Genomic DNA, 25,734 nt, shown 5'->3' with positions numbered 1-25,734 from the left:
CATTAGGACCTGAAAAGTCTGTAAAGGATACTTTAATTTATTGGATGGATAAAATGTCGTCGCTACATAAACATAAATAAACCTTACAGCAAAATTAACCCAAACTGTTTCCCTGTGCACATTTTTGGCTGGCTGCAGCCACATTCCTCTTCATGACTTCCTTATTTTAGTTGACTTAAATACCAAGCAAGAGTATCTTGGCAGAGGTGAGGAATGTTGTAGTGTGTGTGTGTGTGCTGGGGGCCAGCGTGTAGTACGACACAAGGAGCTAATGTTTTTGTTGTGTGTACGTGAGGTAGAATTCTCATATTTGCTTCTGGTTTTGGTAGTGAAGAATCTGCAGTACAAACGAAACAGCCCATACATACCGTACTCTTATTTGCCATTTGAGGCATGTGATTCAATTTAATAACTGTGTCTTATTAATATTAAATTGAGAATGTTGATATTTAGGAAAATCTGTTTACATCCACTATGCATTCCTGGAAATTGAGACTTAAATCGAAAGGACATAAATTGATTTTTATTTTCCCATAAGAACATTTTGTCTGAGAAAGAGGGACACTTATTTTTGGCTATTCCATGTGCTGAGTGTTAGGATTGTTGTAGTTGGTTCCCGAGCTCTTTTGTGATAGTTTATTATCTTCATATTTTAAAAATTTATCAAGAAACATCTACCTAGCTACCCCTTTTATTCTCATGGTGTAACTTCTTATGGGTGACAGATGTTCCTGCAATCTTAAATTCTCTGATTTGTTCCAACACAATTTTCAAAATTTCGTTCCTCATCTTTCTGTTATTGTTTAAGATGAAGCAAATCTGATTGACAAGGGTTTTACATAGCAGTCATTTCAGCCATGTAAGCTTCATCAACTTCATATATATCCCGGGTGGAACAGAAATGGTTGGGCATTTTCCTATTACCTAATGACCTCCCCCCCCCCCCCTCCTGTCCACCAAGTAGTAAATAGGTACCCAGGAATTAGGCAGCTTGTTGTGGGGTTGCATCCTGGCGGGATCAGTAATTACACCCTAGGAAGGGACCTTGATATATGCCTAACATGTACTGTATGTATAAACTGGCTGCCTGTCTCCCGACAATTATTATTATTATTATTATTATTATTATTATTATTATTATTATTAATATTATTATTATTATTATTAATTATATCCAATGTTTACACAGTAATTTATATTTTTATCATCAAATTTCACATATTTATATTACAATAAGGCATAAATTGTATAATATTTAAGGTATGTAAATTGAAAAGTGGATGTAAAATGTCACCAGATGTAAATCAAAATTACATAAATCGTAGTCTTAGCGAATGTTAATACTGAATAGTAATTGATTCTACCGTATACTGGAGTTTGCTGCTGCTTAGATTTTATATAGTTAGGGTTTTTCTTTGACTATTGCTATTTAGCAATCTATTTCAATCTACATATTTCTAAACTATAATTTCAAGGCAAAATTTAGCAGCTAAGCTGTACGTTATAGACATTTTGTCATTTAGTCATAGTACTCTGGATATTATTTATTATATAAAATATTATTTGTGTAGTATAAATAATTAGTTTTTGCATTATGATTTTAAAATTATATCAAATTCAGTACAGTACCTTCAGTTGAATAATGTACAGTTCTGGAAAAGCATATCACTGATCATATCAAAAGCATATCACTGATCATATCAAAAGCATATCACTGATCATATCAAAAGCATATCACTGATCATATCAAAAGCATAACACTGATCAACAATTTTGCTTAAGTAAAACAACAATGAAAAAATACATAGCATCCTGTATAGTTACATTATTAGCAAAAGAAAGATGAGGATATGGAACTAAGATTTGTAAACCCCCTGAAAAATACTTTGTATTGTGACATTTCAATTTATTTTTCTTTCAGTTACACCAAAGCTCAGACATTTGCTGACTGCGTAGGCCACGAACTACCTTATGGGTGGGAAGAGTGCTTTGACGGCCAGATTGGTGTCTACTATGTTGATCACATTAACAGTGAGTGTGGTTTTCTTTTGTGTGTGCCTCATTGCATGTGTGTGTGTGTGTGTTTAGCACATGCTTCTTTTTTGACATAAATTTTTCTCATTTTCCTAAAAGTTAGTTTCAAGGTTTGCTTGCATGGCACCGACCAAATTTTAGCCGAAATAAATTCTACTGCACAGGTATTATAGTTATAATGCTCTGCTGAACTTGAAATGCATTTTAAATTGTTTTCACAGAAGTATGCAATAATTTGATTCTTTTACAATATTTGTGCATTGATAAAGTCAAAAATATGTAGGTAAAATTCAGAGTATGATTTTGGGAAGGAAAATAGCTAATGGTGATGAAAAGCAGTGTAGGAAGCAAGGAGAGGGATGCGTAAGGGAGAGGTCTTCCCTGTCCTTGTGCAGAGATGAAAGTTGCTGAAGCAACACAAACATGAAAAATCAAATAGTTAAAGCATTAGAAGTGGACACTTTCAAGAAGCACATGTGGTGGTAGGAGAAGGATAAATAAACTAATGAATGAAAATATCATATAAAGAATGTAAATGTAAAAATCACTAAATCTAAAGATTAAAGAGAGCATACTGAGATACAGTAGTTTAGTTGCATTAAATAATGAATAACTATTGGGTGATAAAGAGAATGCATATCAGTGAACTTGTGGGCAGGAGGAGGAAAGAGAGGACTGGCGATGAGCAGGCATTATGAGTGAATGTGTCTGGAAGCAGGAATTTTGTGAAACAGCACATAGGATATGATAGTTAACAAAGTGGGTGGAAGTGGTGTACCGTATTTAAAGTCGGTAATTGTTTGAGGAGTTTGTACATGTAGATAAACATCAAGATTAAATTACTTTATTTGTAGAAGTTGCTTTACCTGTAAGGACTTTATAAAATCTAAGAGACGTACTTAGGGCTTGTGATTATGAAGGGAGGCAATGTTGGTTGGGGTTGGAGTCTGTGTGGTGATGATAGGCTGACATCAGTATGATGATGTGAGATTACAATTTATATTTATGAAATGTTAACTTGGTAAGAGGATTAATTAATTTTGACTGTTTCTTCATTTTTTTGATGGTGGGGTAATGTTTGATGGCTGCCGACTGTCTCCTAGTGTTTTTTTCTTTGATTAGTTTACCTTCCCCAATTATATTTGTATTTGTACAAATACAATTATATTTGTAAATCTTTGCATCTAAGTTTTGGGATGTTTAACTTATTGGTACATGTATTCATTACTTTGTCCCAATAATTACAGAATACAGTGTATACCCCTGCTGTAGTGACCTTGTTAGTTATGCTTCTGACATGGGTAGTGATTGCAGTGTATGTTTTGTGCACAACCCCTGTATTAACATCATTATAGGGGTATGTTTTGTGTCTGTTGTGTTAGGGGGAGAGAGTTGCCACTCTAGTTCTGGTTTTACTAGGTGTTACTATCTATGATTTTTGTTCCTTACTGCACTCCCTAATGAAAGGTATGGGGTCTTTAAGGTTTAAGAAGGAATTGTTGATGTATTGGCACTTGAATTGCTGGCTACAAGTACTAAATGGTTGAGCAAGAATCCAATCATTGTTTTGTTTCGGGGTTCAAAGAAGAAAACAACATTATGAGGCAGAGTTCATAGAGAGTTTGCAGCTATCAAACACTACTCTACCACTGAGCAGAATAAGAAAATATTTAACATTGCTATCCCCACCATCTTACTTAATTAGTACTATACACTGTAAATATAAATTGTAACATAATTCCCCACATTATTCTTCTTTATGTCTCGTCTTCACAGTAATGACCTTAATTATCTTCTACGTTCCCCCATTTATAAACAATTGCTCTGTGAATCTTTGTTAGAGTTGATAATGCCCAGACAAAATATCATCTACAAAGTCTACTCTCATCTTGATGTTTCTCCACATTGTTGTCAACACTTTGTGCCCTCTGCAGACAATCATGTTTGTTCAAGACATCTCAAAAGGAGCAATTCTACATTGACTTATGAAGTGGTGAATGCTACTGTAGACGATTTTTGTTTTGTGGTGGTGCTAGAAAAGTAATTAGATAGGTAACATTTTGAATAGCTTTAATTCATTTATTGTGTTGCTCTATCTTTTCATGACAAATGCTTCCTTACTGCATGAATGTAAGAAATTGGGTATTAATACTGAAGGTTCTTGCTTTGAGTTGGTTCAGAAAATGCAAAATTCACTTTATGCGAGGTAGGTATTTTACTCCAGAACTTACTGAGTGTAAGGGGTTGTCTGTTTAGCGCAATTGCTTGCATGGTGACACCATCACCATGAAGAAACTTTAATGTTTAATCTTCACTTTGTCATTAGTGAGTGTTCAAATCTACTTTATGCAGTACTAGTGACCCATACCAAACACAAAAAACATTTCTAACACTAAGTGTTCATTTATAGTTTACTAAATGATTAACTGTACTTATTTCCCAATTTGAAAAAATGCTTGAATGCAAATTAGCATGCATAAAGTAATCATGGCTAGCAAGCGAGCAACCTCCTCTTGTTTTGTGTTGGTCATGTTTTGCGTCCCCACTCAGACTATGTATCTTGCCTGAAATGCTACACGTATTAGTGGCTTTGCAAGAATGTAAAAATACCAATCTTATGTATCGCACGTACCCATTGTACCTTCTTGTAAATAAATTTTATATTGTATATTATTGTATCTTAATGTTTATTAAATTATAATAGAGTAGTTTTAAACTCGCTAAGCAACTGCATATGGCAATGAAGTGTAGTTCAAGTGCAAGTGGTAATGTAGAGAAAAAGCAGTGTCTTAAATAAAAAACATTAGCCGAAAGAAGTTATTAATTCGTAAAAAAAAAAAAAAAATGAGGTCTCTGGAGTATAACCTGTTTTTTAACGCATTTATTTTTGTTTAAGGCAATTTTGCCACATAAGAAATTTCCTGGATGTTACCGTTGTGTGGTTGGTATGTTGTGCGTGTACTGTACTGGGTAATAGTTTAGGAAGGTGTTGTTCAGAGTGGAAAAAGTGTACTCTGGAAGGTCTATGGAATGCAACACTATTTTGCAGGCGATGAGTCACAATAACGTGGCTGAAGTAAGTTGACCAGACCACACAATAGAAGTTGAAGGGACGACGACGTTTCGGTCCGTCCTGGACCATTCTCAAGTCGATTGTCTTGAGAATGGTCCAGGACGGACCGAAACGTCGTCGTCCCTTCAACTTCTAGTGTGTGGTCTGGTCAACACTATTTTACTATTATGACCTCAATCTTGTTTTTTGTGAATTCACTTGGGCCAAGGCATGATGCAAGGTATCCCTTGCTAGGGATTAGTGTAGTGAATTTTGTTTCTATGGGTTAGGGGGTTCTGGTGCACTTTTAATTCCATGTTGATATTGCTCTTATATTGTACTTCATAAGTTTTACTGTACTGTATTTTAATTTAATTTAAATTTAGTTTAATTTAAAGACCTATTTTAAAGTAGCCTAGTTCACTGCATTATCACATTTTCAGATTTTATTTCAATGTACAGTATATAGCATTTTGATTGTCAAGTAAATTATATTTTCATGCCATCTATCATATTTTACTCATGAGGTTCTTAAATATTATTTTACTGGCTCATTTTACACACATTATCTTTGTAACACTTCAATTTACAAAAATTGGAATTCTAATTACATTTAATCTCAATGCCACAGAACAAAACCAAATTGAGGACCCCAGACTAGCATGGCGGCAAGTTCAGGAGGCCATGCTGTCTGAATATCTTTGTTCGGCGCAGAATGACCTCAGTGCCAAGCAAGACATAATGCAGGTCAAAGCACAGCGACTTGCACTGGCTCAGGACGAGTACCATCACCTCAATGCTACACTTACCAACCTGTTCAGCTCAAGATCCTCGTGTAAGTTCTCTCATGTGTAAATGTTCTTGATAAAATTTTCATTGTGGCTTTTGTACTGTGTTTGGGGGGGGGGAATGTATATAATATTAAATCACTGATTGCTATATATGTATTACTACTACATATATAGTAATCAGTACAGAATAAGAAAGCAGCATTTACAAATATGTCAATGAAATACTACACAGTATTCTTGTGTCACCAAAGCTCTTCATCATATATCTTGCAAATTCTGTAGTGTATTCCGTGTTAAAGAGTACAGTAATAAATGGAATCTCCATCTAAAGATATATCTTGAAATGCATATACATTATGAACACTGTATATCAATACAAAATATACATAGGAATGAATGCTCCATAGACAGGTACAGTATATCAATTTATACTTGAAAGCTGTATATACTAATACTGTATGAATATTTCAACAATGTATCTAAAAGTTGTATGTACACATAGATATTAATATATGAAAACTGTATATTCAAAAATATCAATACATGAAATCTGCATACACAAATCTGTTACCAACAGTAAGTTCAGGTGGAAGTGGGACTGGCCGATGGGACCCAGACTTGCTCAAGACGGACGTAGCCATGGCCAGAAGTCGTGTCGGTCGCTTGAAAAGGGAACTCCATCAGATCAAACATGAAGTAGCTAACACAGAGGCTGGCATGCAGACACTAGCACAGTGAGTATAGGCAATATCAGCACACAGTTATTACAATGAGAGTGCCTTCAGCATATACATGCATGGCAAGTAAGTGGAACAGCTTCAAGTGTTGTTTGCTAGTGGGTGTGTTCAGCATATGTGTGTGTGAGAGGAGTGAGTGTGTTTTCAACATATAAAAGTAAATGTAATTACTTAAGTGTAGTTACAGGATGACAGCTACGCTCGTGGTGTTCCGTCTTCCCCGCACTCTTTGTCATATAACGCTTTGAAATTACTGACTGTCGCGATCTCTCTTTATTCACTCGTTATAATCTCCCTCATAATTGTTATGAGTCTCTCTTATTTATTATCCAGCTCCTCCTTTGTACATGTTGCATGGCAGTGGCCTGTATGTATTTATGATTAACAGTTTATCATCCTGATTGCAAATCTCCAGGGTTGACATTAATGTCAACTTCTCATGGACTGGCAATCATTATTTCATTTACCTTTAAGTGTTCTTTCATGGAATCAGTCATGGAAAAATGAAATTATTTGTCAACCAACAACTTCAGCCATTGTTTGTTGGTGAATGTCTTCTGTATATGCATGTGTACGAGGTGAATATCAAATACTCATGTGTCATTTGCTGGAGGTATAATCATTAGTTCATTGGCTTGTGAAGTCTTAATAATTGAAATAGTCTTTGAAACATAACTTTTTAACGTGGTTGCAGGTTTCTGAAGCAACGTAGTACTAAATTGAGAGCACAATACAGTGAGTTACTTTATTGCAGAACAGGAAAAAAGCTATATAATGTCTTGTGGTTGATGTTTTGCTACATGGCTCTTCCTGTTTGTGGTGCGTGCAAACAACTATTATAGGGAAAAAAATGCTTGGACACTGCACTCAGTAGGCAAAGTAATCACTTAGGCAGGGATATAAGAGGTTCAGTAAAGTTACCTTCAAAGTAAATATATTTTCCCTTCACAGAGTTCAAGAAAAGCTAAGTGGGCTAACTACAGGCTACAGTGTTGAAGAGGCCCAAGTTATCATCGCTGAGCTCAAGAATATTGAAGAGTCACTTCGAGCGGGAGAGAAAGAAAAAGCAGAGCTCATCAAATCTTTAACAGTTTTGAGAGAAGACATTATCTCTGCTGAAACAACTCAGACTATTGAAGCCAATTTGGAGAAAGCCTCAGAAAAGCATAGTACTGCATCACAAACGGATTTTGGTGGCGAGGTATTATTATGGTCATGTTAGCCCTCAGTACAGTATTTGATTTAATAACCCTATAGAATATTAAATTGTCCTGACCAGCATCCTCATTCCATTAATATTCTATTCAGAAATTTGTATCTCTTTCAGGGTATGCCTCTTGGTGCACGCTTGGCTGAGCTTACAAGACTCAAATTAGAATATGACTCTGCAAAGAGTACACTAAAAGGGTTGCAGCATGATTTAGCTGGGCTAGAAGAAAGATTATCACCGGAGGATCTTCAAGGCGACCGTGACCGGGTAGTTCTAATTCAAGAGAAGGAGCAGCTGCTTAGGGAATTCCGAAGTGTGCGATCCTACACACATGACCCGCTACAGGTACATTTGAGCTTTGCTTTGAATTAGTTCACATACTTGCTTCATCTTTGTAGTTTCAGTAATTTCATTATGCAAAACAGATCTTCCCTAAATGCCTTCAAGAATAAAATTTTAGATTAACCTCAGTCATCTATATAAATAGCTCATGGAGTAGACCGTAACCTCACTCTGTCTGAACTTTGTGTACATAATGTTTTCTCCTACTTACGAGTTTTTGGTAATTTAATTTTGTTTCTACATACAGTGTGTTTGCGTGTAATTTTTTGAAAGGCAGCTAAATATATGAGAGATGATTATTTCAAATTTGGAGGTCTTCAGATAGTTATCTTTACATTAATTGTAGGGACTGCTTTCCTATTAAAAATGATTTTACTCAGCTTTTTCATAACAGGGTAAATGATGTACAATATAAATACTTAATATTAAAATTTCTGTTATATATGGCTAATTCTTTAGGTATGTGAACTGGAGGATAAAATCAACCAACTGGAGTGTGACTTAGCCAAGGCCTTAGAGGTTAGCAATAAGGCAGTGGCTGAGCGACTGTCTTTACAAGAACAACGACAAGATCTTTTGTGCCGTTTGCGTGACACTGTGCGCATTATGGTGGGTCTTGAAGGACAGCTACGTTCACTATCTGCATCAACTCTTTCTGTGTCGTCTTCATCATCACTTGGATCACTCTCCACATTCGAGCAAGGGGTCATTATCCAGCTTGTCATTTACCGATATATATGGTGGACAGCAATACTCGTCAAGTGAACATGTTGCTCTTAACATGACAGAACTTCAAAAGCGTGTTGAAAGGTTATTAAAGTCCAACTCTGAAGCGGACAGGCAGTATGCGGAAAAATTGCGGTCATTAGAAGGAGGTAGTGGAAATTCAGCCGCATTGTCTCAGTCCATGTTATCCTTATCTCCGCGGAGCTCCCTCTCTTCTCTATCCCCACCTACCTCTGCCTGTGAAGCTCTTTCAGGCATGGACCCTCTTGGGCCACCTCGGTTTACTCCAGGGGAAGGGGGCTGTGCAGGAAATGGACCACATGCCAATGTAGATCTTAGTACGGTACAGGACCGCTTAGCAGAATTGTGTCTCGCTCCTTCGACTGAGCCTGGTGCTTTGTCCACGTCACATGTGGCAAAGGTTTCTGTTAAACAGTTGGACTCCACGCTAGCAGGAAACAAACAAGTGAAAGAATTGACAGAATATGATTTTAATGTTGCAAACACGAGTGTTAGTGGTGTGTTATTAGGAAGGGCGAGTGGTGATAGTGATGTGTTATATGAGGATGAGGAGGAGGAAGGCTGTGTTGGTGAAAGTGAAGATGGAAATATACGAACAATGTCGGCGGCAGTGAGTGACGAATCTGTAGCAGGAGACTCGGGAGTTTATGAAGCCTATCCCAAAGGATCAGCCTCGCCACCGGAAACACCACAGGTGCAAATTAAATTAAGGTAAGACTTGTCAATAGTATGTTAGATGTTTTATGATATATTTAAAACCTGTGTGTTATTCATATAACCAGATTGATGGTGTTAAAATAGGCTTCACTTTCAAGCTTAGTTAAAAGCCTTTTATCCATGCAAAACAAAAAAAAGTTGTGTAGCTGGCTGGGGTGGGGGAAGACTATGGAGGGTCCCTGGTACTCTTAACCCTTCCTGGTTTTTTTCTTCTGCGGAGGGTCTTACTGCATGAAGCAGAGGTTTTACTTCTCTTGTTCGTGTTTGAGCTGATTTCATCAGCTACTACCCCTTGGGTGCACTTCTGTGTCCTGTTCAGGTCCACAGATGCATCTTATTCCTAGAGGCAGATGAGGAGTCACAATAACGTGGCTGAAATATGTTGACCAAATCACACACTAGAAAGTGAAGGAACGATGGACGTTTCGGTCCGTCCTGAACCATTCTTAAGTCTATTCACAATCGACTTGAGAATGTTCCAGGATGGACCGAAACTGTCGTCGTCCCATCACTTTCTAGTGTGTGGTTTGGTCAGCTTATTCCTAGAGGTTTCTGTTGTTCTGCTTTGCATCTCTGGCTTGGGTATGGCTTCAGGATCTTGATTCCCTTATTATCCTGGCCTCTCAGATTTGGGTTGGCTTTTGCCTTCTGACTCTGTTCTGAGGCTCCTGATTCATCCTTGCTTGCTGGCAGCCCTCTGGTTTTCCTTGAGGGACATTGCATGATTTTTACCATGCTTGGGTGCTGAAACAACAGGAGTGGGTTACATCATTCAGGTGTTCTTGGGTGGTGCTCATTTGTATTGCTTGACAGCTGCTTGTTTTCTCTGGTTCTCCCGAAGGACATGGGGAGGCGGCAACTTTTTGTCTGGGTACCTTTGCTCTTTGGAGCCTTCACTGTGAAGGGTCGCAAGGCTCGTGTTCAATTGGTGGTTGTTTTGTCTGCCTGAGTGATTGTTGAGATGCCTTCTGAATAGCTCTGTGTCAGTTTAAATGTTCTGACATCTGTGCTTGGTATGGCTGCCTTGTTGCCTGCAGTTCCTACTACAGCAGCTCTGCCCTAGTTGTTCACTGCCCTCCTTTGGGTGGTGACAGTGGCAGTGGCATTTTTCTGGCCCTTTTAAATGTCAGCAGGCCGTACTGGCCTGGGCATTGGTTTCAGCTTTGGCCATTGCCCTCTTGTCCACACTCCCCCCCCCCCTTTTGTGCTTCTCTTCCCTATGGGTTGTTTATTCAGTCCATTCAGCATTGACTGCTGTTTTCCAGGCATTTGTCAGGTCCTTTTGCAGAAGGGTTGCGTTGCCCTTCCTGCTTGGTGGTGGTGATTGCTCGTATTGCCATGGGTTCTTGTTTATTCCCAGTCCTTGAGTATTGATGGGCCTCGGTGGGTTCTTGCCCTCGTGTGTCCATACTGTGTCTTTCTACCATGACTGACCTTTCATGTGATCTTTTCACTCGTGTACATCTGGTTTTATAGGTACGTTCCTGGTTGATGGCGTTCCTGGTTGTTGTCCCTGGATGTTGTGTCAGGGCGCATTCCTGTTTCCTTGAGGCTCCAAGATTAGAGTTTCCTTGTTCAGGTCTTGGTCTTTTTCATCAACTGGCTGGTTTGGGCTCCCAGCTGGTCTTCTCTGTACAGTACTGGTAAGCCCTGGGTTCTGGTTCTTTCCCAACTTACCAGGTTCAGATTCTTGGTGGACTGGCAGAAGTCCCAGTAGGTACTGTCCAGGGTTCAGACTTGGTTTGACTGGTTTGGGATTCATAGTTTGCTTTTCCTTCTCTGCTCTGCCTGCATTGCCGACTGATGTTGGAATAGCCCTGGGTGACTCAGCAGTTGGTTGACGCTTGTGTGGTGTTTCCACTGGGCAGGGTTTGGTTCTTGGTGTTGTACTGGTTTTGCTGTTTTTGCCACTGCTGGGACTGTTGAGTTTGGGCCTCATTTGCCCTTTGTTTGCTCTTTCATCATCCAGCATCCTCTTCTGGCTTTTTGGGGTTTGGTTCTGTGAAACTTTCCTTCACTGTTTGATGTGTTTGCAGACGCCTTGGTTCTGGGTTGGGTTTGATTTCCAGTGCTCACCAAGCCTCCCAGGGTTGTTGCTTGGGTCTGCTCCTTCGTGTACACAGCACGGTGCACAAGTTTGCAGTGGTGTGGCAGGTTCTTCAGAGGGTTCAGATTTCTCTGGGCTGTGTTCTCCTGCAGTGGGAGGAGCCACCTTGGTCCTTCCTGTGTAGAGCTGGACTCAACATTCAATGCTGGGTTTTGAAAGGTAATGTCATTTCCCCAAAATGGTGTAGATGAACTTGGGTCACCACCTATCCCTCTGGTCTGTATATTCTGACCCTGTGTATTAAGCATATCCGGACATCACCCACTTATCCGAATACTTTTTCAGTGAATCGAGTGAATAAATTTTGCCTGGAAAGTGTGCATTGCAACCAGGGATCTGCTGAATAGAGGTTACACTGTATAGCAGTGTTTGAACCTTACCTTACTGTAGGGGGCATCACTTAATGTAGGTACATCACTTCAGTGGGTAAATACGTGATGGTGCTGCTGCTTCTGATTTTCACTTGGGCGAGTAGAGTAGCTATATGTTACATTTAATTAATTTGTTCAGGCTGCACTAACTGATTTTTATTTGTTTGGTGACTAGTTTTGGTTAGACTACCTAGGCATCTAGACTTTCTCCTTGGTGTTGGGCATGGTGTGGGTTGGTGTGGCCTCAGGTGTGGGTTGCTAGCTTTTGGTCTATAGCCGGTGTACGTGTTAACGAAGTTGTGTAAGTCTGGTTTAAGCTCAGGCCATGCAGAAAACATCGAGTTCTGTATATTTTCAGGTTTTGGACTTCTTACACTTCCACTGGCTCTTTACTGTTACAGTACTTCCTTGGTCTGTTCCCCTAGGGCCTTATCCATACCTGCATAAATTTTCAGGTTCTGTCTGTGTACCTTGTTTGGTGCTATATTCCCACTTTTATCTACTGTGCTGTATCTCTATGGGTGCTTCAGCCCATGCTGCTTCTGTTAAGTTTGAGCACATTCATTGTTTGTGTGTTTAAATTGGAATTAGCTGGAAGGAGCAACCAAGAGCCTTCAGCTCAGAAATATAGAATTAAGTGAAATTTAACACTGCTTTTTAAACCAGTCTTTCACTTGTTTTCCTTCCCTCCCATTTTGTCCCATTTAATCTGAGCATTCTTGGGTGGCCTGAGTATTGAGTATTTTTGTTCAGGTGGTCCTACCACCTGGTGGTAGTCAATGTAGTCGTTGATGGCTCAGCTGGTAGCTAGCAGAGTAAAATACTGTATACTAAAATTTTTGTTTAGAGAGGTTTGTTATATATAATGCTCATTATTTTGTGCAATAGTGAGTGCGTCTCTTGGTGGTGAATCACATTAGATTTCCTGCTGTCTTCCTTTCCCAAATACTTGAACAAAACTATTTCATAAGTTACTGGCCATGGTAGGTGATCAAGTCATTAAAACCTGATGGGCTGGCCCATCCTCTCGAATTGTCACAATGGACAGAAAATGGTGTACTAAAAGGATTGAACCTAACATATCAACTATGCATAGAAAACATGAATGTTTGTGAGATTCTATGATTTATAGAACCTCTTTATTTGTCCACTTGGAATTTTGACTTCGATATACAATGTACTATGTGAGAGGATCAGTTGGATTGGCAGAACATGTCTGTGCACCCATATATGGTGTTCCAACTTATGAACACCTCACTTTGACTTAAAACAACCTCCTGAATCCCTGTTTTAGTATCTTAATATGCATATGAATCAGTTGCAATGTTCCTGCAGTGAGTACAGTGCTACTTTTGCATAGGCATATATGTGCATTGTGGCTGACCTACACTGCCCAGTCCTCGGTATTTTTATGCCCAGTGTAGATCCACTGTACATTTTGCAGTTTATTTTGGCTGTTTATTAAGGAAAATACTTCTAATAATAGCTGATAAGAAGAGGAGAAATGTTGTGCACTGATGGCAAGGCAACCCATTACAGTAGAAACAAAAGTGGAGATGATCGAACAGCTGTGGACATCTTAAAGAGAAAACTAAATACTTCTCTTCAAGAAGTACCGGACCAACCAGGCTGTGGTGGATATGTGGGCCTGTGGGCCGCTCCAAGCAACAGCCTGTTGGACAATGCTCTCACAAGTGTAGCCTGGCCTCAGGCCAGGCTTGAGGAGTAGAATAACTCCCTGAACCCCATCAAGCCGGTATCAATAGCACCGAGAAGGACGAAATGCTAACAAAGGCCACACATGTGCTTTTTGTTAGTCATTCCACAATGGTGCGATTACAGTACAGTGTTATTAGGGACAACACTTGAATTTTAGCACATGTGAAGGTTTCTGTACTAGAATCATCTTAGGACTCCTATCAACCTTATGCTCATCCAGGAGAAAGCTGAATGTCTTTTTGAAAATGTTAAAAGAAATTAGGTGTACTGTAATTGCAAGTGATAAAACATTTATAATAAGTCAGTAGATGGTTCAAAAGATTCAAGATTAGTAATTAAACTTCTTCACTCTTCAAACATGACCAAATCTCAGGATAACTTCAACATTCAAAGTAAATAATGTGCAAGTTACGTTACATTAGTTTTCCAAATTTTTGTTGTTTTGTTTGTTGATATTTGGTAGTCTGAAAACTTATCCCTCATCTATAGCATTATGCCTAGGTAAATCTGGTTGCAACTTATGAACAACTGTTTTACAAATGGAAGTTTGGGACCCATTGCATTGCTAAGTTAAGGCCTTACTGTATAGGCCACTGGGTGAAGAGAAGACCCGAGTGATTTGCTCAGAAAAAGAGCAATTCATTCCACTCAGTGGCCTAATATTTTTAGCATTCACTGTGACACATCCTAAATCTTAAATGGTACCAAATAATATGTTGTTAAAGTGATAGTTGTTTGGTTTCAGATTTATATTTTCATTAGCAAAGTTTTTTCTTATTTAGAGAATTAATGGATTCTAAAAATAATAAGCATATTTTAATATATTAGTACATGCTCAAGGTACATTTGTTGAATGGTGCTCTTAAAGAATAGTTAACAGATTGTGTCTGTCCTTGGTGTGTGTTTCTATCACGTGTTTCATAACTACTTAAGGTTTAATAGTGTTTGTTTCTTCTAGCTCTACACTATTGACTGAGCAACTTTACCTTTTGCTTTGCTCTATTATAAGCATAAAATATGGCACAGTTGTGCTGATATGTATTTCTTGATTTAAAATGTGTGTGTTTTGACAAATGTGTACTGATTGTCAATGTTGGCAACGTTTTCTAGCTCAGAGTGTAATTGAAATTATTTTTTGCCATCCCCTACCCCCTAGGTACAGCAAACAGGAGAGCTTGCTTAACGTGGGGGTGGAGAGGGCACGGAACCTGTCCATGCTCAACACGGAGGAAGGCTGCAAAGTGTAAGTTTTGTCATTTGTTATTGAAGGTGTATGAACTAATATTCAAATCTCACTTGCAAAATATGTTACTGTGGGGTGATGCACAAATGTCAGTATGCTCAACTACTACATAATTTCAGTATGCCAAGTTCATCCATCTCTTGTGTGTTCAACTACCAGTAAAGTATATCAGAACTGACTGATGACAGTATTGTCATCTGGTCTCCTATTTAAGTCCTCTACTTAGACTTTAGAAACTGTTCACTGTTTACATTATTTTAGTATAGTACTATATGATGAAGAAACAGGGAATGCCTTTATTTATATTATCAAAGGCTGAAGGATATTGTCCTTTTGTAATTATTTTTAGAATATACTGTTGCAAGCCTAGCCTATATTTATGAGCGGTTCACTTGTAAAAGCCATCTGTGATAGTAATTGACAGGCTTGCAACATTTCCATGATTTTTGTCTATAAATATCTTGAATTAAGTACATAATTCTTCGATATTTTATGAATGTTACAGAGTCTATTTGTAAGATTTGTTAGGGCTACCTTTCTTGGCTGGAAATATATGACAAAATATTACATCATACAGATGCTATTAGCTTGGGAGACACTTCACAATTTTCATCAGAATTTTGTTTTAAGTGGTTTTTACGCAATATCATAGGAGCACCTTTATTTTGTACACCTTTTTTGTCTCATTTGACTTGTCACTCTAGCAAGTTTTGCTCGTTTTTGAGCTTGTTCGTAAATATGGCCTATGTGGGGTAGGTTTCTTCCTTCATTGATTCTTCTTTTTCATTTTTATATTCTTAGCTTATTCATACTTTTCAATAAATCAGTCTAGTTTTCTTGCACCTTTATTTTATATATAAAAATTTGATGCCTTTGTTATATACCATACATAGTTCATAAAGTTTTGCATGCATCTCACTCACATCCTCTCTGAACAGCAAATTATCCAAGCAGATTCACTAAAGAACTTTCTTTTGAAATTAAACATCTTGATTACCTCCAGTACTCTTGTACAGTATATTGGTGTCATTTGTACAATTTTATGAATGTTGTGTGACCTGCTTTGAAACTGATAGGTTGCAGATGATTATCAGTACTGGAGAGTATGTAGTTCATTTTGGTAACATTAGATTGAATATGGATAGTTATATAATGGTGCCAGGGACTACCATTCTTTACAGACATGACAGTGAAGCAGTATCAGCTAGTGAGCAAGGGGGGGGGGGGGTGAGATGCAATTCAAACTTGCATGCTGGGGATGTGGATTAGAAAGGTCTCTTTGCCTAAGATGTCTTGGGTTACCAGAGAGTCATTATCAACTAGTTGGTGTCTAGGAATGGTGGTAAAAGTGTAGTTTGTAAAATATATCTTTCTGGTTTGATATTCTGGCATAGGAGACTAGAAATGCCTTCCCGAATGTCCCTCCTGTAATCAAATAACAACTAGATCTTAATTAGTCTGATGTAATATTTCAATTAAATCTTAACAAATTACTTTATTAATTGTATCATAATATCTTGAAATACTGATTGAAGCTTATCACTAGTAAATATTTTAAAGGTTATTTGTTATACAAACATGACTGGGTATTTTGTACACTATAAACACACCAGAGATGTAATCTCCTGCATTTAGTCATCCCCCTCATATGTGCAGTGTGTTAACTTGTATTGAGATACTGTATTTGAACTAAAAATTAGGGATGATATTTGAGTGAAACTAAGTCCCCCATGTAAGGTAAGAGTGTGGGACACGCAGGGGTAACAGTATGGGACATGCAGGGTAAGGGCATAGGATACGAATGATAATACAATAAGACACAGGTGCATACTGAATCAAATGGATACAGTTTGTTGTAACAGAATGATGGTAAGAGTCCCAACAATCTAGGTTGAGATTACAGTGAGATATCAAATATAATTTTTAAGTACTTGTTGCAGTATTTTTTTATCTAATGAGAAATATTTCTAAATTTTGCAGGTGTATTAAGGTACAGCTGTTCCCTGCAGGTGCAGCGACATTCACTTGCTGCACGCACCTGGACACTAACACGGAAAGACCAACTTTTGGAGAAACATTTGCATTTCCTGTGGCACCGCGTAAGCTACCATCCAAGACACTGCAAGTCAATGTGTGGGCAGTCAGTGACACCAATGAGACTTTCGATGAGGAGTGTGTGGTAAGTGTTGGGACAGGTTTTCACCATATCCTCTAAAACATCATAATAGATTTTGTTATTTATTTAATGCAGCATAAAAGGTGTTGATATATTCATACCATAATCATTATCTCTTTTTTTTCTTTTTATAGTGTAAGTAGTGAAGCATTAGCCTGAAGATAGAGAAGTGAAGTAGACAAAGTGGGCTGATTATTTTCAAAGTGAACTTCTCCATTCATAATACTTTCCACACTCAGTAGCATCACAGATATCTGGCAGCATTACACATCACACTAGCAAATTATCTATAGTAGCCTCTCAGATACTTATATCTCGGGTATTAAATGTTCCTTGTTATCAGACATTCCGGAAACTCAATCAAATGGAAACGTAACAAGCTGCTTCCTCTCTTCCTTTTTCATTACCATTTTTAATATGTTCACTTAATCAACAGGTTTTCATACTCACTGTATCTACCCATTGTCTTGCCTTTCTCTACATGACTTTAAGTTTACGTGAATAAACTCGCCACTACTATATCTTGTTCCTCAGTTCTATACCATCTTAGTACATGTTCCCCAGTTCTATACCATCTTAGTACATGTTCCTTTACCTTCCAGTTCACTGACTTTTGCATTACACTTCTTTCCATGACAGTCATTCATTATTATAATTGTTTAAGTTTATATAAAGGAAGGAATTGCCCACTTAAAGTGCATAACCTTAGGAAATAAAATCAACTTGAAAGTAAAGAAAAACTTTACATCTTTTCACTGTTCTATTCTCTCAACTTTATTGTGCATCAACCTAGCACATCAAACTCCCTCTCTTATAATTTAATCACTTCCTGCTTAGTTTGGTCCTCGTTTATTGTTCGCATATTTCATCTGGCCAAATGTACTTTTTTGTTTTTCGATGCCTGGGTAGGCATCTGTCCCGGATTAAAGTTCATTAAAGGCTTTTGAATAAATTTCAAATTCTCACAAGTCTCAAAATTTTAAAGCTTCAATTTTTGAAATGATATTGGTTAAAATTATTAATACTATATATCAAATTACTTCCTATTTTTTTGCAGGGATATGCTCAAATTAGTCTAGCAGACTTCTGCCTAGACTCGCCACAAACTCGGTGGTACAATATTCTCAACTTTGCTATGCTGAGACCAGACCATTTGACCCGGGATGACCAATCTTCCAAATCGTCAACCTTGCGATCTTCCGTCTCGGCTTCAAATGTTAAAGTAAGAAGGGTGATCAGAAAAGAAAGCTTCTCATTTTGTTCAGTCTTTATATGAAGTGTTGATCAAGGAAATTAAGAACAAAATTTGATGAGGATAGCTGAGAATCAGAAATTGAGAGTTCGAGACTGCAAGGAATTTTTTATTGTGTGTGTGTGTGTCTTGGTAAATAGGAAATGAGGAGAGTCCAAGAACACATGGCTTTTAGCCCCTGTATGTGCAAGTGTGTATACAGTACATAGTTATGTAAAATAGGAATGATGGGAGTGAATTGATTGTAAATTTGCTGCAGATAAAGACTTGTTTTTTATTTAACATGAAGCTCTAGTATGCTTGTTCAATGTGGCAAATGAAAGTAAAATACTGTAGGCAATTTAAATTTATCTGGAGGAAGATATTTTCTGTTTGGCAAGTATTCATTAAATATGTATGCACACTGATGCTTTGATTTTACCTGATTGCCCTGTTATGTACTAAACAGGAGGAGAGTAGTGATGAATCCACAATCATATCATCACAGACCTCTACTTTAACTCGTAACCTTGGACCTGAAGCCTTGCGTCTCAACCTACACCTTACCTCGGAGGACTTCGAGCACGTCATAGATTCTGATGATGACGACGATGAAGAGGAAGAGGAAGAAGAACTAGAAGCAGGCCAGGAAGAGGTCATGGAAGAAGCTCTGGAAAATGCTGTAAGTTGATTCTCACTGGGAATCAGACACCCAGCCATGTGGAAGCTGTTTTTGATTTGAGGCACATAATTTTTTCCACCACAGTTTTGGTGTGCCTCTATTTTTTTGTGATAATTTGGAATGTTTGTATCCTACTTTTACTCTCAAATGCTATGCCCTTTATTAATTTTTGCTTAAACGTTATAAATAACATGCTGCTGTCTATTTGCATGATTTTTTCCTTGTCATTTAATATTTTTTGACCTCACATGCTTATATTAGCCTTGTCATGGAAGTTTCATAGTCTGTGTTTTGGGTAAAGGGGTGGGTATGAGCATAGGAGGTTTACTTTTGCAATACCAAAAAGTTATTTTTCATTAATGAAAAGAATATGAACACTTGGGTGTTTGATGTTGAATTAGTAATAGCTTTGTTAGCACTTTGGCTGCACCATTGCATGATTGTTGTGCTGATGTGGCAACATTGCACGCTTGCACAGGAGGACACAGCTGTTGAGGGAGACTCGACTGATCAGCTGGTCGAGATGGCTGATAAGGAGACCAACACAGAGTGCATGTTTATGCCCCTGTCGGCCAGTCTGGCAGGGTCACGCACGTCCCTCGCACCTCCAAGGGTCGAGGGGACCGACCCCAAGCCTGGAATCCCAGTGATAAAGAGGTCGCAGACCTTTACTCCATCTGCTGCAGTGGGCAAGAGCCACTACGTCTGTCGGGTAAGTAGTTGTGTGTAAAGTAAAATGCCTCTCATGACTGGTAACTATGCTTTAAATTAAGTCATAACCATATATAAGCAGGTAATTTTTTAGTTACTATTGTGTAATCTATTGATGTTTATATATTAGAATTATAGTATTAACTTGACATTGTAGCTACCTGATGATCATCCTAAACATACTTTAGATTCTAATCCTGGCAACTTTCACCTATATTTATCATAATGCACAATATTTTTGGCTTTTCAATACATATTTTTTTTTATTTAGTGAGTTTTTAGATTAGATTTATCCTCTAATCCATTAAATACAGTAATATGTTAGTAATTTAAATTTAACCAATACAGTACATACTAGCATGGTTTTTAAACTTATGTGAACAATGTAACAACTTACTTCAACTTTGCTTGTATTTTGTGATAGATAGATATATATATAATATATAATATATATATATATATAATAATAATAATTTATTTAGATACTTAGCAGTCCCTGTGGCACAGTGGTAAAGCACTCGCCCGGCGCTTTGCGAGCGCTTTGGCTTGGGTTTGTATCCTGGCCGGGGAGGATTGACTGGGCGCCACTCCTTAACTGTAGCCTCTGTTCACATAGCAGTGAATGGGTACCTGGTTGTTAAACAATTTGGTGGGTTGTATTCCGAGGAAAAATTGGTATTAAGGACCTGCCCAAAACACTATGTGTGCTAGTGCGTTTACAAGAATGTAAGAACTCTTGTATATATATAAATCAAAGTAAATAAATAAAAAAAGATGCTAGCACTATTTACTTCAACTTACCTTGTCTTTATTGTTTTAGCTGAACCGCAGTGACAGTGACAGCTGTGTGCCCATGTACAGAAGGGCACCATTCCAACGTGGAACAGCAGAAAGGAGATCTTTGAGATGGAAAGGACGTCTTGGGGGATCTTTAAGATTGTCATCTAGGTCACCTGGGTCATCAGGTAAATATATAAAGAGCCTTGCTGTTCTTTTATGCAGAGTTGTGAATTGATCATAAACAGAGATCGCCTATGTGTCCCGTATTTGTATTCAACTGTGTAGATCATCTCCTAAGTAGCTACAGTATTTATTTGAACATCAATTTTTCTTTGATACTTTGACTCCTGCGGTAAATCATCTGTTATTCACTAGCTTTAAAGTGTTAAGAGAAGTATGAAAGAGCACTTGAAACATGTTAAAAAATTTCAACGTACAGTACCAGTTTCAAGTATAATACAGTACTGTAAATAAATTTTACTTTGGAAAGAGAGGATTGATTCTTATCAAATTCAGTATTTTTAATCTACATTTGTTCTAAACCTCTCCTCATTTGAAATGTCTTATTATTATTATAAATAATTATTATTATTTATTAATTCTTCTTTAATCCAAAAAGTGTCTTGTTTACAAATTTTAATTTGTATTCAGCTTCTTGGATGGTAGGAATTACCCAAGTGTAGTTACAGGATAAGAACTACACACGTGGCCCATCTTACCAGTACTCTGTATCATAGGAAGCATTGAAACTACCGACAGTTTAGGCCTCCACCACTTTCTCGCTTAACTTGGTCCAACTGTCTACCATTATGTTTGCAAAAGTGTACTTTCTAATGTTTTTTCGGTAGCTTTGTTTTAACCTACGTCCTCTTGTTCTTGAAGTTGCAGTTTAAAAAAAAATTCTTTGTCAATTTTGCCAACAGCTGTTACAGTATTATTATGTACATAGTGATCAAATCACCTCTCCTGTGTCTTCTACCCTTGATATATTTAAAGCATGCCTTTGCAACTTTTCCAGCTTAATGATGTTCTTGAGATATGGACACTATACAATCACTGCATATTCCAACTTTGGTACAAGTATTACAAAGGTCGCGAACAATTTCTTTAATATTCCGCATCCATGAATTTAACCACTGTGCTGCGCCAGTCAAGAAATGATGATGTTAGTATATCATAATAATTGAAAAACCAATGGAAACAAGGGGCACACATATACTTCCTCAGACCTCAAGTAACCAGCCCCCATCTTGAAAAAACATCTTGAGTCCCTCACTTTCCTTTCAGGGACTTGGTAATGTGTTCTAGGTTACTTAGGCCTATGAAACGATCCCAAAGTCATGGTTTTAGGAATGTGTAGGGCAGCCATACTATGAGCCACTGAAAGTTTAACAGCAGCAAGTTAGTGATTATCATTACTGTATATATATCAGGCAAAATGTGTGCTATGACCAGTTATAAGATTTAGGCTTATATATAGGCATACATATATTAGTATGGAAAATACATGATGTACATATATTTATGCATATATATCTGTATATATATACCAGTATATATATATTTTCAAAGTTATACATAATAAATACCATCTTTGACACATAGATACAACTTATTAGAGCAAAAAAAAAAAAACTCAATAAATACAGTGAGAAACATTGAAAATATGTCATCAAAGTTATTCCAATGCAGCAAATCTCCTAATTTTTACCCAAAAATGCAACTTCCCCAGACAACTTCGGCTAAACTATAAGAGATAGAGACTTTGTACTTGGATTTTCATGATTTCTGGGTGCTAATTAACAATACCAAAAGAACAAATACTGTTTTTGGAACACTTTAGTTTCTGCACACAGCCAGAATGTCACAATAAATGCAGTAAGTACATCACATTGGTTTAAAGTGATTCTAAAGTTGGAAAGTGCAGCATACGCTTTCAAAGTACAGGTACAATGTTCTTTATGTGGGTCTTGGGTGAAAGTTTTATATCCAAAACTACCCCTAGAGCTCTTTCTTTATCAGAATTCTTTAAAGCTTCCATTTGCCAAGTGTTGCTCTAAACAATACACTTTGTCCAGGTCTTAATGAAGGGAATCAATCATCTAAGTTTCTTATCTTTCCTAGTAGCTTAGTGATCAGCAAACATGAACTGTGGATGTTTTACGAGCTGCCGCAATCAGCACAGGTTGATATTTTGCACTAGTGTGTGCAGGGAACCTTTCTAATAGAAAATATGGCCCAAGTAACTCAATACCAGGCCATAAGTATTCCCAAGAAAAAGATTATCATTCAAAATATTAAATTTGAATTATTAAATGATCCCAATAAGCATACTCACTAAAGATTTTTTCTGGGAGAGCGCCTGGTGGCTCCCTGAAGCTATCTTGCTGAGATTGCTCCATGATAAAAGGTTACTTCAGTTGTGGAAGTTCTGTTTGGCCTACCAGGAAATAGCCATTTCCTGCTCGCCTCCTCACAGAGAGCACATGACAATTCATCACCCCACAGAAAAAACATCCAGGAAGTCAGCAAAGCTTTAGACAACTGGAGGGTTTACAAAAAATGATGCTTTGAAAACTGCCAGATAAATCTGTAAGCGATTCACACAGAACAAGGGATTCACTCAAACTAGCTCAAATCTTGTTACTGTAGTAAGATAAGATATTTATTCAGGTAAAGGTATATACATTGAAAATGAGTTACAAACATGATGTTGGAGAGCTATAGAGCTATAGATAGATAGAGCTAGTACATACAATGCCTAAAGCCACTAGTACGCACAGTGTTTCGGGCAAGTACTGATCACCATCATCAAGTGGCCTGGCCCCTGCCTGCAGCAGCTGTCTTGGTCAGTTCTGTTGTTGATGTTATGGTGGAAAGTTTTACCAGTAATTCTCCTATCTGCGCGTCATTACTGGTAGCCCCTCTAGGTCAAGCTAATTACCAGCTGTCTGTGGTCATACTGTGGGCTCCATTTGCTTGTGTATTGTTCTTTGATTTTAGTGTTGGCTTCATATGTATGTTTTTTTCTGGCTTATATAGGGTTGGGCATTGTTGTGGTTGGTTGTGCACTCGGGACTTTCTTGCTGGGTTGCCACTAGCACTGCCCCTGCACTGACAGTTATCTTCTCAGGTGTGTTTGGGAGTTGGCCCCTGAGAGGCCAGGCCACCAGGGTGGGGTGCTTTGCCTTGGACTATTTAGTTCTTTGATACATCCTGTTTGGGCCCTTGGCTGGGGACATTCTTTGGTTGTGTTTAGGTTCATATACTTGTTTATATGGTGCACTGCAGTCACCATTCCTAGCCGGGTTATTTTGGGTGCATTTGGTGACATCTCTGTAAGCACCTGATCTCAAGTCAAAATAATTGCACTTATTTACTAAATCATGCCTGTTGACTGCAGTCATCAAAAACGTTCAACAGAAGGGTTAAAGGCTAGTGGGAAAAAGGGTAAATTGACGTAAAGAATATTGAAAGACAGAATTCTTTGCATTTTTTAGGTGAAAAACTAAGAAAATCTTCATAGATGTCTAATTGCCAATCTTGAGTTAGATAGCTTACAGTTTGTCATGTAAACAAGTAACTTATTTCTTATACTTCAAATATCAGGAATGAAGGGCGGTCGAACTTCCCTGGATCTCGAGCTGGATCTAGCAGCCCAGCAACGGCGTCTCCGTCAACTGCACGAAGAGTTGGAGGGATTAAGAATCCTCAAGAATCAGTTAGAGAGCGTGAAGAATTCGCCTGACCCTCCATCATGGTTGGCTGACCAGACCACCATGACCAGTGTCCTAACACAGGTAAGTTGTCGAAAAGCATTTTCTCATCAGTAACTCTGTTTGTACATTACTTTTTATGACCACTACCATATGCAATATCACATCACTCCATATATATACAGTGGATGTGCAGTTTGTGTCTATACTATGTGTGAGGTTTGAATCATTTACATATGATAGGTCATGCTACTCTGAATTAACCAGGAAGAGGGACTTCTGGCTTGTGATCATGCATCAAATATTAAATATATTGTTGGCTGTAATACTATAGAAGTAAAGGTTCCAGATTTCAAAAGAAAAAGTTTAAAATGCAAGGGTTATCAGTAAATAGCTATTTATTTAGGTAACCTTAACTTATTGTCCACAGACTGTGATATTCATTATGTTAATTGTCATGAAAAGCTATCAAACAGAGACACATGCAGTCCAATTGAATGATGATTGTTCTAAAAAGAGCCACTTAGGCTACTTGTAATGATTACAGTATTGCTCTCACCTACCACTAGTAAATTGTGGCACTACACTGGAGTTCCAATCAGGTTCTTTGGAATCATCAGTTTCCATGCACATTCATGAACATACTAGTATAAATGATATTCAGCATAACAGTAATGACAAAATGACTGACGTGTGCAATACAAGTGCTGTCACAACCCCTGAATGAAACACACAGGCCGTTGTTTCTGATCACTTTCTCACAATGTATTGATTGAAGGTCACCCTCCATCTTGTAATTCGAACTTTGCACCTGTACAGATATGATAGCAAATTATAATCGGGCAAAACTATCAATTCAGTTCTTACATTGCAATTGGGAAATCCAGATATCTTCTTGCATGTTGGTGCACACCATCAATCATACCAAACACATCTGCCTTCATTATTTCCTGCATACAGTTTAATATGAGATTGGTACAAGAGCATGACGTAGATTAAATTCATGTGAGGAGGTAGCGTTGCGTCATGTGGCATGGGCAGCTGAGGGGATGCACACATTTTCTGTGGTAAATCGTGCGCTTCCTCTCACAAAAGCTTGTTACACAGCAAGTACCCAAACAATAAATTTTTTCCCCACATAAACTCATGATAACTATTACAGATTTCTTGCCTAGTCCAATGCTGTATGTTACTCTTGTCTCTTAGTTACTTCTGTAATGACAATAAATAAAGAGGTATGCAAATTCTGATTCCTTTAGATTCGTGGTTGATCCTCTAATGAATTATGCTATACAGTAGTTAACTTGACACTAGCACCTGACAAATGCACATTTCAACTATGGGCCATTAGAGGATAGAGCAACATTG

The 25,734-nt window shown here is 37.9% G+C and overlaps 1 protein-coding gene across 1 annotated transcript in view; it reads left to right on the top strand.

Annotated features, from left to right (window-relative positions):
• The window catches only part of LOC123770680 (protein kibra), a 47,605-nt gene that overhangs the window by 14,403 nt on the left and 7,468 nt on the right, over nucleotides 1–25,734 (top strand). Inside the window, 14 exon segments of the mRNA XM_045762762.2 lie at nucleotides 1,922–2,031; nucleotides 5,718–5,921; nucleotides 6,455–6,611; nucleotides 7,566–7,815; nucleotides 7,942–8,169; nucleotides 8,626–8,859; nucleotides 8,861–9,624; nucleotides 14,984–15,070; nucleotides 17,051–17,249; nucleotides 18,304–18,468; nucleotides 18,947–19,159; nucleotides 19,638–19,871; nucleotides 20,691–20,835; nucleotides 24,260–24,450. Of these exon segments, the coding sequence (XP_045618718.1) occupies nucleotides 1,922–2,031; nucleotides 5,718–5,921; nucleotides 6,455–6,611; nucleotides 7,566–7,815; nucleotides 7,942–8,169; nucleotides 8,626–8,859; nucleotides 8,861–9,624; nucleotides 14,984–15,070; nucleotides 17,051–17,249; nucleotides 18,304–18,468; nucleotides 18,947–19,159; nucleotides 19,638–19,871; nucleotides 20,691–20,835; nucleotides 24,260–24,450 (3,181 nt within the window).

The sequence above is a fragment of the Procambarus clarkii genome, chromosome 56 (genome assembly GCF_040958095.1).
Source record: "Procambarus clarkii isolate CNS0578487 chromosome 56, FALCON_Pclarkii_2.0, whole genome shotgun sequence".
In the NCBI taxonomy this organism is placed as follows: Eukaryota; Metazoa; Arthropoda; class Malacostraca; order Decapoda; family Cambaridae; genus Procambarus; species Procambarus clarkii.
The sequence above is the reverse complement of the archived record's forward strand: the minus strand, read 5'-3'. Positions and strand labels throughout refer to the sequence as shown.